This window comes from Oncorhynchus gorbuscha, linkage group LG18 (assembly GCF_021184085.1).
Source record: "Oncorhynchus gorbuscha isolate QuinsamMale2020 ecotype Even-year linkage group LG18, OgorEven_v1.0, whole genome shotgun sequence".
Classification (NCBI taxonomy): Eukaryota; Metazoa; Chordata; class Actinopteri; order Salmoniformes; family Salmonidae; genus Oncorhynchus; species Oncorhynchus gorbuscha.
Window position 1 is genome coordinate 33,635,745 of NC_060190.1, and position 16,467 is coordinate 33,652,211.

Below are 16,467 nucleotides of genomic sequence, written 5' to 3' on the forward strand. Positions count from 1 at the left end.
CTCTATAGAGTAATCCGTTATGGATCGATCACCTTGACATAGGGAAGCCAGGGCCCTGGAAGCCTCTTTCCCAAAAACTGAACGATCAAACACCCGTATCATCTCCTCTTTAAAGTTCTGATACTCGTTAGTACACTCAGCCCTTGCCTCCCAGATTGCCGTGCCCCACTCACGAGCCCGTCCAGTAAGGAGAGATATGACGTAGGCGATACGAGCTCTACCCCTTGAGTATGTGTTGGGCTGGAGAGAGAACACAATATCACACTGGGTGAGAAACGAGCGGCATTCAGTGGGCTGCCCAGAGTAACACGGTGGGTTATTAATTCTGGGCTCCGGAGACTCGGAAGCACAGGAAGTAGCTGGTGGATCGAGACGGAGATTGTGAAACTGTTTTGAGAGGTCGGAGACCTGAGCGGCCAGGGTCTCAACGGCATGCCGAGCAGCAGACAATTCCTGCTCGTGTCTGCCGAGCATCGCTCCCTGGATCTCGATGGCTGAGTAGCGAGGATCCGTAGTCGCTGGGTCCATTCTTGGTCGGATTCTTCTGTTATGCAGGTGAGTGAGGACCCAAAAGTGACTTAACAGAAACTGAGTTTATTAAAGTCCAAACAGAGAAAACATAATCCTCAATCCTTTACAGGAAATGTCCAAACAGGGAAAACATAAATCCTCTTAGTTGTTGAGGAGAATTGCAGGATAAGCGGCAACAGACTGCAGGTCCCTTCGGGTAGGCGCGGGCCGTAGCGGACAGAGACACCTGCTCACACGCAGCATCTGATGAAAAGGCAAAACACGACAGGACGGAACAAGGACACAGCAAACAGCAAACAAGAATCCGACAAGGACAGAGGGAGAAACCGAGAGAGAAATAGGGACCTAATCAGAGGGCAAAATAGGGGACAGGTGTGAGAGAGTAAACGAGGTCGTTAGGAGAATGAGGAACAGCTGGGAGCAGGAACGGAACGATAGAGAGAGAGAGGGATAGAGAGAGAGAAAGAAACCTAATACGACAGCAGGGGGAAACGAAGAGAAGAGAAAGCACAGGGACAAGACATGACAATATACATGACAATACATGACAACTACTCCCTTCACAGAGCAGCGCAAACTGGCTCTATCCAGAATAGAAAGAGGAGTGGGAGGCCCCGGTGCACAACTGACCAAGAGGACAAGTACATACGTGTCTAGTTTGAGAAACAGATGACCCAAGTCCTCAACTGGCAGCTTCATTAAATTGTACCCGCAAAACACCAGTCTCAATGTCAACAGTGAAGAGGTGACTCCGGGAGGCTGGCCTAGGCAGAGTTGGAAAGAAAAAGCCATATCTCTGGCCAAAGAAAATAAAAAATTAAAAGATGGGCAAAAGAACAGACACTGGACAGATTAACTCTACAAAGAAGGCCAGCATCGCGGGGGTCACCTAGTAATGTCATTACTACATAGTACTGTACTTACTAAGGGATTTTACCATTATGGTTACTCTGATATAAGTCAACTATCATCAAAATGTGACTAAATATTCCATTATGAACAAATTGCAAGTGGCAGGGGTTATTACCAAGTATTCAATTTATGTACATGGGTACATTTCCTATTGATTTGTTTATGAACACTGAACATGTAACTATGCTGTAGTAAGTAAACTTACTGTGTGTCCATTCATACGCCTTAAACATGTCTCCAAAAAAGAGCTCCTAAACAGGAATATACAGTTTGTATCAATAAAGGCCAGGTTTTATTGATGTGTGTTAACATTCATCAGATAGTGGAGGAGTGACCTTTTAGGACATTTATAGGCAAAGATCAAATGCATCAAACAGGGTTTGTCTACTCTACGCACTGCTCAGTATGAGAAAAAAAAGACAAGTAACAATGCAAGTTTACCTTCATTAAAGCACATTATCTGGTGACTAACTTGGTGACGGGGAAAAGGCCCATTGAGTGTGACACCAGCTACAGATAAGCGTATTACTGTAAAAAGTGATCTGAAGAGGGAGGTTCTACACCCGATCATGAGAGAAATACTAGAATACAAACTCATACTACTGTGTATGTAATAACCAGAGAACCAATAGTTTGGAACGTTGTTGGTACCCTTGCAAAATCTAAGAGCTCCCTACAGTGTGAGAATCTCTTCAGCATTGCTGAAACCCTTAAGTAAAAAAAAAAAAGGTTCAATTTGTCATTTTATGTGAGTCCGGTAAAATAAAACACTACACTACCACTACCAACCAAGGCATGTGAACTGAAGAACAAATTGAATGTGCAGGAGATATTTATCCACTCTTGGAGGAAAATTGCGCGGACACATTTTTGAGTTGGGAACAAAGCAAAATTAAAGCAACTTCTATTGTGTTAAATTCAATACTCAAAAAGTGTTAATTTTGGGAAAGGGAAAACGTAGTCAGTTTCACAACTGAATGCATTAAAACGAAATGTGTCTTCTGTATTTAACCCAACCCCTCTGAAGCAGAGATGCCTTAATCGACATCATCGGTTAACTGCCTTGCTCAAGGGAAGAACGGCAGAAATTGCTACTTTGCCGGATCAAACAATCAACCTTTGCTTACTATCCCAACACTCTAACTGCTAGGCTACCTGCTGCCCCAAATTATAAAAGGATTGTCCTACACTACACAGACTTAATGTTCCACTTTGCAGTGTTTGCTTTGTAAAGGAAGTCTCACCCAATGATTTATATATACACTACATGACAGGGGGCGCTGTTTTGAAGTCACTGTGCCTCCATCTTAGCACTCCCCCAGCAGTGTAAAACATATTTGTTTTTGCTACGTTTATTTTATTACAGACACCTTAATGCATACTTTTAAATTATATTATGTGAGCTAAACATCAAAATGAACAAAATATACACATTTTTGTCCTTGAAACATTTAACTGAAATACTGTGGAATTCCATTAATTTCTATGGATGACTGCTTTTATGAGGAGTGCCAATATGGCTAATACATGGCATCAGCAATCCAGGGTTTATATACATCGTTGGTCTCACCTTGAAGACAAACATCTCGCGTCTGAAGAAGGCCACGGTGTTGAAGTTGCCATCACAGATGTTGGGTTTGCCATTGGGGAAATAGGGTCTGTCACCGGAGGGCAGACGTGGCGGGCGGGACTGACGGTCATGTTTCCTCTCTGAGGTGGGGTGGGTTCGGCGAGCGGGCAAGGTGGGCAGTGGTCGTGTAGGCTCTAGCATGGCTGTAGGGACACCTGCACACAGAGGCACACTCATAAGAACAGGCTTTCAAAAAGCTCTCGTCATTCCTAGATCTCTCTATCCTGTAATTTAGTCTAGGTCCTGATGTAATAACAGTATATTAACACCAATTTGTCCACAATGAAATCAGGGGGGACTATTTTTTTAACCTTTATTTAACTAGGCCAGTCAGTTAAGAACAAATTCTTATTTTCAATGACGGCCTTGGAACAGTGGGTTAACTGCCTGTTCAGGGGCAGAACGGCAGACTTGTACCTTGTCAGCTCGGGGACTTGAACTTGCAACCTTGCAACCATTACTAGTCCAACTCTCTAACCACTAGGCTACCCTCCTGCCACTATGGATCTGTCTCAGTCTGTTTGTACGTACGTTAAGTCACACACAATATTTCATGCCGGCTCTCTTGCCATAGATTACATTGATTGGCCCAAGGGGGGCACTATAGTAATCAACTGAAAATGCAGACTTTGAAAAAGCATATCTCCTGTCCCGTTTGAGCTTGAATTTTTGTCAATAATTGGCCCAAGGGGGGAGGGCACTGCATCATTCGTGGGGGAAGTTTTTAATGTTGCGATGTTTTATGTTTACGTTTTATGTTTAAGTTGGTGTAATTTATGCCTAAATTTGTATTCATATTTTTTCTGTGTCCATGTTGTTCACGTGCTTCTAGTAAATAGACATGGTTTAGGAGACAATAGCCCCAAATAGCCTATAATCGACAAGGACAAACAGAAAAACAAACAAATTCGACCAAGGAATTAAGAAAAATCCACACACAAAGGTGCCTCAGTACAGGTAGGCATAGTGGAGCTCTGTGGGGTGTGACTGAATGGACTGAATGCCAGCTAGAATGGGGTCAGAATTAGGCTATTCAGTTTGTGGGAAGTTAGACATTTTCTGGGCACAGTTGAGTAGTCTACAATGCCTACATGAAATTCATAACTGACACGCAGATCTTTAGAAATTGTAGGATCAATTGTAAATTGTCACTCCTATGAAAAAGGTTGCAGACACCCTGCTATAGGCTATATGAAGTCACCCTTGTGGAACGGCACATACAGTGTACTATGACAGTGTCATTGTCTCGTGCACTTCGCACCAAAATATTTGTTCTGCATTCAGAGATGTTCCTTATAATGTGTGAGCCCAGCTCATTTTTGTATTTGCATTATTCGCCAGGGAAGGGAAACATTCTATGTATGTTGAAGAATTGCATCAACAAGGTTTCTGAGTATATTGAAACATTGTATCCACGAACGAGTTGGCTCAAAGAATATTGAATCATTTTGTATCAACGAGACTGCTTTGAGAATATGTAACTAGTTTCAGAGAACTAGGCGTATGTCGCGCGTCACTACTTCACAGGAGTGGCATTTTAACTTAAACATTTATTTTTTATCAAAATGTGTTCTTTGGAAATTCTGGTGTTTGATTGCAAACAATGCGGAGGTAGTCAAAAGAGAACACACAGAAGAAGGCTGTTGTATAAAACACGTCTCCGGATTATATCTTCAAACTAAGGGCAACCATGGCATCCGTTACAAAGAGGGAGAAGCGCTCATACATGAATACGGGTAAGACAGGTTAGCTAGCTACATTTTCAGATATTATATGTTTTTTTTTGTCAGAAAGTTTAAAGCGTACTGTTCGCTAGATACAGTGCCTTGCGAAAGTATTTGGCCCCCTTGAACTTTGCAACCTTTTGCCACATTTCAGGCTTCAAACATAAAGATATAAAACTGTATTTTTTTGTGAAGAATCAACAACAAGTGGGACACAGTCATGAAGTGGAACGACATTTATTGAATATTTCAAACTTTTTAGCTAAAAGTTAGCTAGCAAGCTAACATTGAACCTAGCTAGTTGGTTAGTTATAGCTACCAACAGATTCATGCAGGGTAGTAACATTATGAGTTGGGATTATGGTTCATTGTTTAGCTAGCTAGCTACATGTCTAAACAAAGACTCCACTGTGCAAGTAACCATTTCACTGTGAAGTTTACACCTTCTGTATCATGTGCATGTAACAAATAAGCTTTGATTTTATTTGCTATAGTGTTTGTTTACCAGAGATGGTAACGTGAAGAACAACATGTGAATAACAAAGTCAGATTATGATATAATGTTAGGCCACCGAGATAGTGTCCAAGTTCTAAAATTCTCCAGTAGAATTCTAGTTCTAAAATTCTCCAGTAGAATGCCCTGCTTTGATTTTGTCACAATCACAACCATAAGGTATTTTCTGTAATTAGCTTGCCATTAACTTGTAAATAATCATCTTGTTGTGAGTTTATTTTCCTGTAATAACGACTACAAATTAGCTAAAGTTAAGACTTTGTATGCTATATGATATGGTCTTCATTTGAACTGGCGAGCCAGCTAATAAGCTAGAAACTAACCAAAACATTGTTTTAGTTTCTTGGTTTGTTAGATTGACATCTACTAAATTAATTTTTAAACGAATGGATTTATTGGTGTTAAAACACACCAGGTATGCTATTTTGAACTCCAGGCTGCTGATGTCATGCATCCTGTCATTTTTGTGTTTATGTTTTTTCATAACGGCAACGACAAGTTTGATGTGGGACAACAATAGTATGTTCATGATGTCACTGCGACAATTGTCTACAGACATGACGATAGACACATGGCCTCGCATGTGAATCCTTAAAGAGATGTGTGGGGCTAAGGCTTAAGAGGGTGTGGACGAAGAAGAGCTCTCCAGTAGTTGTGCCAAACCATTTTCTAAAAAGTGGGGTTACAAGTTGAACTTTCTACCATAAAGTTTCACTTTCAAAGCAGAATTACTTTTCCATTGTTCCTCAACTGTATTGTATGATATACAATTTTCTAGCTCTGAGTTGCTACTATTTTCCAATGTAAAACACACAATTTCAAATTTTGCTACATGAGATCCTATTGAGCCGGTCGGTCACATATTAATATTGCAATCGAGTAGCCAACGCTGGCAAATTTTCTACACAGCATTTTCCTACGCAGCATCTGGGTGCTCATTATATAAAAAAACAGCCCTACATCTACCCTATAGTTAAATAACTAAATAAATAATTAAATAGCAATATATATATTTTGTATTATTTTACCCCCAATTTCGAACTTGTCTCATCTCTGGAACTCCCAAACAGGCTCAGGAGGTTGAAGGTTGAGTAATGCGTCCTCCAAAACATGACCCGCCAAACCACGCTTCTTAACACCCACCCTCATAACCCGGAAGCCAGCCGCACCAATGCGTTGGAGGAAACATCATTCAACTGACGACCGCAGTCAGACTGCAAGCGCCTGGCCCACCACAAGGAATCGCTTGAGCGCAATGAGTCAAGTAAAGCCTCCCTGGCCAAACACCCCTAACCTGGACGAAGCTGGGCCAACTGTGCGCCGTCCTATGGGACTCCCGATCACGGCCGGTTGTGATACAGCCCTGGATCGAACCTGGGTCTGTAGTGACGTCTCTAGCACTGCGATGCTGTGCCACTCTGAGGCCAAGTTAGTCATATTTAATGATGTTTTGCCAGCTAGATTGATCTGTTATAATATCTCATTTTAATTCAGGAAGATGGCCAAGCAAGACTGATAGAGTGAGAGGTGGAAATACATTATACTACAGGTAGGGATGAAGGCAGAGGATGATTATGTAGGCCTAGAGCAAAAAGTTAAAAAAGTTAGCCCAACTAGGTAATCATGAATTATTTGCATTATCTCAATTATCATTCTGTCACTGCACTGTTATAACCTACAATTGTTATTGTCTTTGAAGACAAAAACAAGACATGCATTTTGGGGAAATGCTCTAAATAGCAAGTTGTTCAGTTGTCTATTTTCATACCAGTAGGCCGACATGAAACCAAAATTATACTAGCCTACTGGGTGAATAAATGAAAATAACAATTAGGCTTACAGCTATCACAACCTATATTTTAAGGTACAACCGGCGCCGACTGAGATGGCCGCCTCGCTTCGCGTTCCTAGGAAACTATGCAGTTTTTTGTTTTTTTTACGTGTTATTTCTTACATTAGTACCCCAGGTCATCTTAGGTTTCATTACATACAGTCGAGAAGAACTACTGAATATAAGATCAGCGTCAACTCACCATCAGTACGACCAAGAATATGTTTTCCGCGACGCGGATCCTGTGTTCTGCCTTACAAACAGGACAACGGAATGGATCGCATGCAGCGACCCAAGGAAACGACTCCGAAAAAGAGGGAAACGCGGCGGTGTTCTGGTCAGACTCCGAAAAAGGGCACATCGCGCACCACTTCCCAGTATTCTTCTTGCCAATGTCCAGTCTCTCGACAACAAGGTTGATGAAATCCGAGCAAGGGTGGCATTCCAGAGGGACATCAGAGACTGCAACGTTCTTTGCTTTACGGAGACATGGCTTACTGGGAAAACGCTATCCAGGGCGGTGCAGCCAACGGGTTTCTCCACGCATCGCGCCGACAGAAACAAACATCTCTCTGGTAAGAAGAGTGGCGGGGGCGTATGCCTCATGACTAACGGGACATGGTGTGATGAAGGAAACATACAGGAACTCAAATCCTTCTGTTCACCTGATTTAGAATTCCTCACAATCAAATGTAGACTGCATTATCTTCCAAGAGAATTCTCTTCGATTATAATCACAGCCGTATATATCCCCCCCCAAGCAGACACATCGATGGCTCTGAACGAACTTTATTTAACTCTTTGCAAACTGGAAAACATTTATCCGGAGGCTGCATTCATTGTAGCTGGGGATTTTAACAAAGCCAATCTGAAAACAAGACTCCCTAAATTTTATCAGCATATCGATTGCGCAACCAGGGGTGGTAAAACCTTGGATCATTGTTACTCTAACTTCCGCGACGCATATAAGGCCCTGCCCCGCACCCCTTTCGGGAAAGCTGACCACGACTCCATTTTGCTGATCCCTGCCTACAGGCAGAAATTAAAACAAGAGGCTCCCACGCTGAGGTCTGTCCAACGCTGGTCAGACCAAGCTGACTCTACACTCCAAGACTGCTTCCATCACGTGGACTGGGACATGTTTCGTATTGCGTCAGATGGGAATATTGACGAATACGCTGATTCGGTGTGCGAGTTCATTAGAACGTGCGTCGAAGATGTCGTTCCCATAGCAACGATAAAAACATTCCCTAACCAGAAACCGTGGATTGATGGCAGCATTCGCGTGAAACTGAAAGCGCGAACCACTGCTTTTAATCAGGGCAAGGTGTCTGGCAACATGACTGAATACAAACAGTGCAGCTATTCCCTCCGTAAGGCTATTAAACAAGCTAAGCGTCAGTACAGAGACAAAGTGGAATCTCAATTCAATGGCTCAGACACAAGAGGCATGTGGCAGGGTCTACAGTCAATCACGGACTACAAGATGAAATCCAGCCCAGTCACGGACCAGGATGTCTTGCTCCCAGGCAGATTAAATAACTTTTTGCCCGCTTTGAGGACAATACAGTGCCACTGACACGGCCTGCAACGGAAACATGCGGTCTCTCCTTCACTGCAGCTGAGGTGAGTAAGACATTTAAACGTGTTAACCCTCGCAAGGCTGCAGGCCCAGACGGCATCCCCAGCCGCGCCCTCAGAGCATGCGCAGACCAGCTGGCCGGTGTGTTTACGGACATATTCAATCAATCCCTATACCAGTCTGCTGTTCCCACATGCTTCAAGAGGGCCACCATTGTTCCTGTTCCCAAGAAAGCTAAGGTAACTGAGCTAAACGACTACCGCCCCGTAGCACTCACTTCCGTCACCATGAAGTGCTTTGAGAGACTAGTCAAGGACCATATCACCTCCACCCTACCTGACACCCTTGACCCACTCCAATTTGCTTACCGCCCAAATAGGTCCACAGACGATGCAATCTCAACTACACTGCACACTGCCCTAACCCACCTGGACAAGAGGAATACCTATGTGAGAATGCTGTTCATCGACTACAGCTCGGCATTCAACACCATAGTACCCTCCAAGCTCATCATCAAGCTCGAGACCCTGGGTCTCGACCCCGCCCTGTGCAACTGGGTACTGGACTTCCTGACGGGCCGCCCCCAGGTGGTGAGGGTAGGCAACAACATCTCCTCCCCCGCTGATCCTCAACACGGGGGCCCCACAAGGGTGCGTTCTGAGCCCTCTCCTGTACTCCCTGTTCACCCACGACTGCGTGGCCACGCACGCCTCCAACTCAATCATCAAGTTTGCGGACGACACAACAGTGGTAGGCTTGATTACCAACAACGACGAGACGGCCTACAGGGGGGAGGTGAGGGCCCTCGGAGTGTGGTGTCAGGAAAATAACCTCACACTCAACGTCAACAAAACTAAGGAGATGATTGTGGACTTCAGGAAACAGCAGAGGGAACACCCCCCCCTATCCACATCGATGGAACAGTAGTGGAGAGGGTAGCTAGTTTTAAGTTCCTCGGCATACACATCACAGACAAACTGAATTGGTCCACTCACACTGACAGCGTCGTGAAGAAGGCGCAGCAGCGCCTATTCAACCTCAGGAGGCTGAAGAAATTCGGCTTGTCACCAAAAGCACTCACAAACTTCTACAGATGCACAATCGAGAGCATCCTGGCGGGCTGTATCACCGCCTGGTACGGCAACTGCTCCGCCCTCAACCGTAAGGCTCTCCAGAGGGTAGTGAGGACTGCACAACGCATCACCGGGGGCAAACTACCTGCCCTCCAGGACACCTACACCACCCGTTGTTACAGGAAGGCCATAAAGATCATCAAGGACATCAACCACCCGAACCACTGCCTGTTCACCCCGCTATCATCCAGAAGGCGAGGTCAGTACAGGTGCATCAAAGCTGGGACCGAGAGACTGAAAAACAGCTTCTATCTCAAGGCCATCAGACTGTTAAACAGCCACCACTAACACTGAGTGGCTGCTGCCAACACACTGTCATTGACACTGACCCAACTCCAGCCATTTTAATAATGGGAATTGATGGGAAATGATGTAAATATATCACTAGCCACTTTAAACAATGCTACCTTATATAATGTTACTTACCCTACATTATTCATCTCATATGCATATGTATATACTGTACTCTACATCATCGACTGCATCCTTATGTAACACATGTATCACTAGCCACTTTAACTATGCCACTTTGTTTACTTTGTCTACACACTCATCTCATATGTATATACTGTACTCGATACCATCTACTGTATGCTGCTCTGTACCATCACTCATTCATATATCCTTATGTACATGTTCCTTATCCCCTTACACTGTGTATAAGACAGTAGTTTTGGAATTGTTAGTTCGATTACTTGTTGGTTATCACTGCATTGTCGGAACTAGAAGCACAAGCATTTCGCTACACTCGCATTAACATCTGCTAACCATGTGTATGTGACAAATAAAATTTGATTTGATTTGATTTGATTTGAATAGCAATGGTCACCAAAAAAAGAGGGTTCCCCACCTCCTAATTGCCAAATCCCGCGTGGCGCTGGATTTTGTTTTTGGCACGCTACAGATGGCTATATCGAACCGCTAATTAAGGATTGGTAAAGGCCCAGTGCATTACTTCTGTGATTTTCTTTTTTCATTTCTTCCCCCCCCCAATCTTTTTAGATACAGTCAAAAGTTTACTTACACTTAGGTTGGAGTCATTAAAACTCTGTTTTTCAACAACTCCACAAATTTCTTGTTAACAAACTATAGTTTTGGCAAGTCGGTTAGGACATCTACTTTGTGCATGACACAAGTAATTTTTCCAACAATTGTTTTTCAGACAGATAATTTAACTTACAATTCACTGTTTCACAATTCCAGTGGGTCAGAAGTTTACATACACTGTTTACATACAAGTTGACTGTGCCTTTAAACAGCTTGGAAAATTCCAGAAAATTATGTCATGGCTTTAGAAGCTTCTGATAGGCTAATTGACATCATTTGAGTACATTTGAGGTGTACCTGTGGATTTATTTCAAGGTCTACCTTCAAACTCAGTGCCTCTTTGCTTAACATTGTAGGGAAATCAAAAGAAACCAGCCAAGACTCCAGAAAAATAATTGCAGACCTCCAGTCTGGTTCATCCTTGGGAGCAATTTCCAAATGCCTGAAGGTACCACGTTCATCTGTACAAACAATAATACGCAAGTATAAACACCATGGGACCACACAGCCGTCATACCGCTCAGGAAGGAGACACGTTCTGTCTCCTAGAGATGAACGTATTTTGGTGTAAAAAGTGCAAATCAATCCCAGAACAACAGCAAAGGCCCTTGTGACGATGCTGGAGGAAACAGGTACAAAAGTATCTATAGCCACAGTAAAACAAGTCCTATATCGAAATAACCTGAAAGGCTGCTCAGCAAGGAAGGAGCCACTGCTCCAAAACCACCATAAAAATCTACTACAGACTACAAGGATCATACTTTTTGGTGCTTTGCTGCAGGAGGGACTGGTGCACTTCACAAAATAGATGGCTTCATGAGGAGGAAAAATTTGGTGGATATATTGAAGTAACACCTCAAGACAACAGTCAGGAAGTTAAAGCTTGGTCGCAAATGGGTCTTCCAAATGGACTATGACCCCAAGCATACTTCCAAAGTTGTGGCAAAATGGCTTAAGGACAACAAAGCCATGAAAAAGCCCTGACCTCAGTCCCATAGAAAATTTGTGGGCAGAACTGAAAATGCATGTGCGAGCAAGGAGGCCTACAAACTTGACTCCGTTTCACCAGCTCTATCAGGAGTAATGGGCCAAAATTCACCTGATTGTGGGAAGCTTGTAGAAGGCTACCTGACACGTTTGACCCAAGTTAAACAATTTAAAGGCAATGCTACCAAATACTAATTGAGTGTATGTAAACTTCTGACCCACTGGGAATGTGATGAAAGAAATAAAAGCTGAAATAAATCATTCTCTCTCCTATTATTTTGACATTTCACATTCTTAAAATAAAGTGGTGATTCTAACTTTACTCTGATTAAATGTCAGGAATTGTGAAACATTTAAACTAATTTAAAAGTTATTTGGCTAAGGTGTATGTAAACTTTCGACTTCAACTGTACTGTATATATTTTTTCTGTTAATATTTTTCAGGGGGTGCTGCAGCACCCCGACTTCCTGCGGCTATGGGCCTGGATAACATTGATCTTTTCAACAATGTTCCAGTGACTATGGTGGATGAGTAACCAGGCCAGCTCAGTACAGCTCGGCTTAGCTTAGCTTGGCTAAGTAGTGTAAAAAATACACAAGTGACAAAGTACCGTATATTTTCTGGATACCCTGGAGGTCATCGAGGGGCAGTTTGAAGTTGTGTGTCTCCATGTATTGGTAGAAGGGAGCCATTATGGCACTGGGGTCATTCGAATGCTCCAGTCCCAAAGCGTGCCCAAGCTCATGTACCGCCACCAAGAAAAGGTCATTACCTGGAGAGAAAAAACATTTGCATTGGACCATATTGCATTGGACTATTATTCAAAATAATAGTGGTAAATGTATCAATGAAGGGAAAGGGAAAGAAAAGGGGGATGCCTTGTCAGTTGTACAACTGAATGCCTTCAACTGAAATGTGTCTTCCGCATTTAACCCAACCCCTCTGAATCAGTGAAACCATGCTGCAAAAGTTTTACCACGTGAATTAGACTAAATGTGTTTGGGGTTTTTTATCTGTGAGAGTCTAAAAAGTGTGTAAGAAAATGACAGCTTCACAGAGATACCGTGGTAATTTGTTCAATAGACATCTCCCCTTGTAAATAGATCCGAATGATAATTTTAAACACTTAATAATATCTCAACTTCCTTGTGGGTGCTGGAATTAATATTTTTCATCACTGTGATAATTGATTTGACTATTTGAACCTGTTTATTTGACATTATTGCCCTTTATTTCATTGGGCAGTCTCGGTGAGATTGAAATGAAGATTAAAAGGTATTCAACATCTATTGGTTGCACAACGGACATTTGTTTGAATTAAAGGATGCATTGGGTTTTAAGAATAAAATACAGCTTTTTCAAGCAAACGTGCATTGGGCTACCAAGAGTTGCTTTATGTCCTTTCATTTTCAGCTTCATGCACTGTATTCTGTCTGTTGGTGGAATTCCTTAGGGACCTATCCTGTGTATGGTTTTGCTCTTAATGTTATGTCTTAGTGGGTGTCATCCTTCCATTCCCATGCCTTAATATTTTATGTAGGCCTACTTGTTCATTCATTCATTGGGGGTCAATTTGTACTTCCTATGTATTTTTGCAGCATTGTTTCACTGATACATTTTGGACACTGCTATTTTGAATAATGAGCCTGGAGTATCCCCCTTACTTGTTCATATTGTCCAGTGCTATGTCACTCAGATGGCACACACACACACTTATCAAGAGCTCACACAACTATTGATCATTGATCACTGAATCATTCAGCAATGACCATCAGCCAATGAAAGAGATTTCTTCATCCTGGTATGCACTATTCTTTGGTAGCTTTTGAGTAGGACAACACTTGTTAACCAACAACTGAGCAAAAATATAAACGCAACATGCAACAATTTCACTGAGTTACAGTTCATATGTGAAAATCGGTCAATTGAAATAAACACATTAGACCCTAATCTATGGATTGCACATGACTGGGAACACAGATATGCATCTGTTGGTTTACCTTAAAAAAAAGGTAGGGGGGTGAATCAGAAAACCAGTCAGTATCTGTTGTGACCACCATTGGATGTACTGCCAAGTTCTCTAAAACGATGATGGAGGCAGCTTATGGTAGATAAATTGACATTCAATTCTCTGGCAACAGCTCTGGTGGACATTCCTGTAGTAATTGCACTCTCTCTTAAAACATGAGACATCTACAGCATTGTGTTGTGTGACAAAACTGTAAATTCTAGAGTGGACCAACACTTTACATGTTGCATTTATATTTTTGTTCAGTGTATATAGAATCAGGAGCACTTTGAAAAAAAAGTTACGGTGGCATAAACCAGTATGTAAAACACATTATACATTATACATTTAATAATCCATTCAAATACAAGGGTTCAGCACTACACTCAAGCCAAAGTAGTCAGTATTACTTACCATCATGATTAGCGTTGCCTAGTGTCCAGGGCTCGTCCGAATCAAAGTGAGTGTCCCCTCCGATCCCAGGGCCCGGGAAGTAGGCGTGGGCCAGGAACCCCCCCTCTCCGTCAAATGGAGAGCTATCACCATGGAATCCAGAGGCGAAAAAGATCATGATGTCGGCCTCCTTCCCCTCGTTCTTGATCTCGGAGTAGGCCACCTCCTGGAAAGTCAGTGGGGTCACCGTCTGCCACACGTCAAAGGCCTGCCGTATGGCTCGCTGCGTGTCTTTCTCCCCCACTTTAGGGGTAAAGTTGTGTATGCTACAGTAAGGAAGAATGGGAAAGGGGAAGCATGGTAATAAAGGAGTACAGATGAGTACAGAGTACTGTATGCAGCATGGTATTAAGAAAGAAAGAAAGAAAGAAAGAAGAAAGAAGACTAAGTGCACTCAAAAACATTATGGGTTAAAAACAACTCAAATTGGGTTATTTGGTAAACCAGCGCTGGGTAAAAATTGGACAGAACACTAGCTGGGTTATTTTGACACAGCCAGTTGGGTTGTGTGAATAATCCAACTTGTTGGGTTTACTCAAATGTGGGTTAATTTAACCATCGGTTGGGTTATTATTAACTTTCATGCTGGATTGACCCAGCAGCTGAGAAGGCTGTAATTGCAGAATGCAGTTAATTCTGCATTCTGCAGAATTTATTTAATGATACAAATCATTAAAATCCAGAGAGAAAATTTACACAAGAAGCAATCTAATATCACACAGTCAAACTCTCAGTCATTTAGTAAGTTCACCATTCTGCGATTCTCACTGTTAATAAACATCGCAGGGCGTTTCAACACAACGGCTCTTTATGTCATAATTTGATCTGATCAGTCAACGCCAATTTTTAGGTAGCGTCCCACCTGGCCAACATCCAGTGAAATTGCAGAGCGCCAAATTGGAAATACAGAAATACTCATAATAAACATTCATAAAATACATTGGTTTAAAGATGAACTTCTTGTTAATCCAGCCACTGTATCAGATTTCAAAAAGGCTTTACGGCGAAAGCATACCATGTGATTATCTGTGTACAGCGCCCAGCTTACAAAAGCATACAACCATTTTACAACCAAGTAAGGAATTACAAAAGTCAGAAATATCGATAAAATGTATCACTTACCTTTGATGATCTTCATATGTTTGCAGTCACAAGAGTCCATGTTTCACAATAAATGTTCGATAAAGTCCCTCTTTATGTCCCAAAAACTATGTTTTGTTGGCGCGTTTTGTTCAGTAATCCACTGGCTCAAAGGCGGTCACGACATACAGACGAAAACATCCTAGTAGTACCTGTAAAGTTCGTCAAAACATGTCAAAAGAAGTTCATAATTAATCCTCAAGGTTGTCTATTGTCTAAATAATTGATCATATTTCAACCAGACAATAGCGTCTTCAATAAAGAAGAAAAACAACGAACGGCACGCAAATCAGTCACGCGCTCAAAACAGCTCTGGTTCATTTAGAGTCCACTACTATTCTTCCTCGTTTTTCAGAATACAAGCCTGAAACAATGTCTAAAGACTGTTGACATGTAGTGGAAGCCATAGGAACTGCAATTTGGGTCCTATCCAAATACATACTCTATAGTCATTCAATAGATAAGTACCCATAACAAAAATATCCCACTTCCCAGATGGATTTTCCTCAGGTTTCCGCCTGCCATATCAGTTCTGTTATACTCACAGACATTATTTTAACAGTTTTGGAAACTTTAGAGTATTTTCTACCTAATACTATCATGCATATGCATATCCTAGCTTCTGGGCCTGAGTAACAGGCAGTTTACTTTGGGCACGTTTGTTATCCAAACTTCAAAATACTGCCCCTACCCAAGAGAGGTTTTATAAGGGTGTTTTCTGATATAGGGCATTTGTTAATATCAAGTTACACATATTGATGTTTGTCAATGTTCGGTGGCCGTTTCTTTCGTTCCGGGGACTAATTTTTTTTATTTAAAAAACTATATTTAACCTTTATTTAACTAGGCAAGTTCATTAAGAACAAATTCTTATTTTCAATGACAGCCTAGGAACAAGTGGGTTAACTGCCTTGTTCAGGGGCAGAACAACAGATTTGTACCTTGTCAGCTCAGGGATTTGAACTTTCAACCTT

At 42.2% G+C, this 16,467-nt stretch overlaps 1 protein-coding gene across 2 annotated transcripts in view; it reads right to left on the bottom strand.

The window, feature by feature from the left end:
- The window catches only part of mmp24 (matrix metallopeptidase 24), an 88,118-nt gene that overhangs the window by 22,954 nt on the left and 48,697 nt on the right, over positions 1–16,467 (bottom strand). The window contains exons 4-6 of one of the 2 annotated variants that reach the window (XM_046312753.1): positions 14,315–14,619; positions 12,503–12,664; positions 3,014–3,216 (exon numbers count right to left, since the gene is read on the bottom strand). In XM_046312753.1, the coding sequence (XP_046168709.1) occupies positions 3,014–3,216; positions 12,503–12,664; positions 14,315–14,619 (670 nt within the window). Of the gene's footprint in view, positions 1–3,013; positions 3,229–12,502; positions 12,665–14,314; positions 14,620–16,467 lie in introns of both variants that reach the window. The other variant, XM_046312752.1, reaches the window with a different exon arrangement.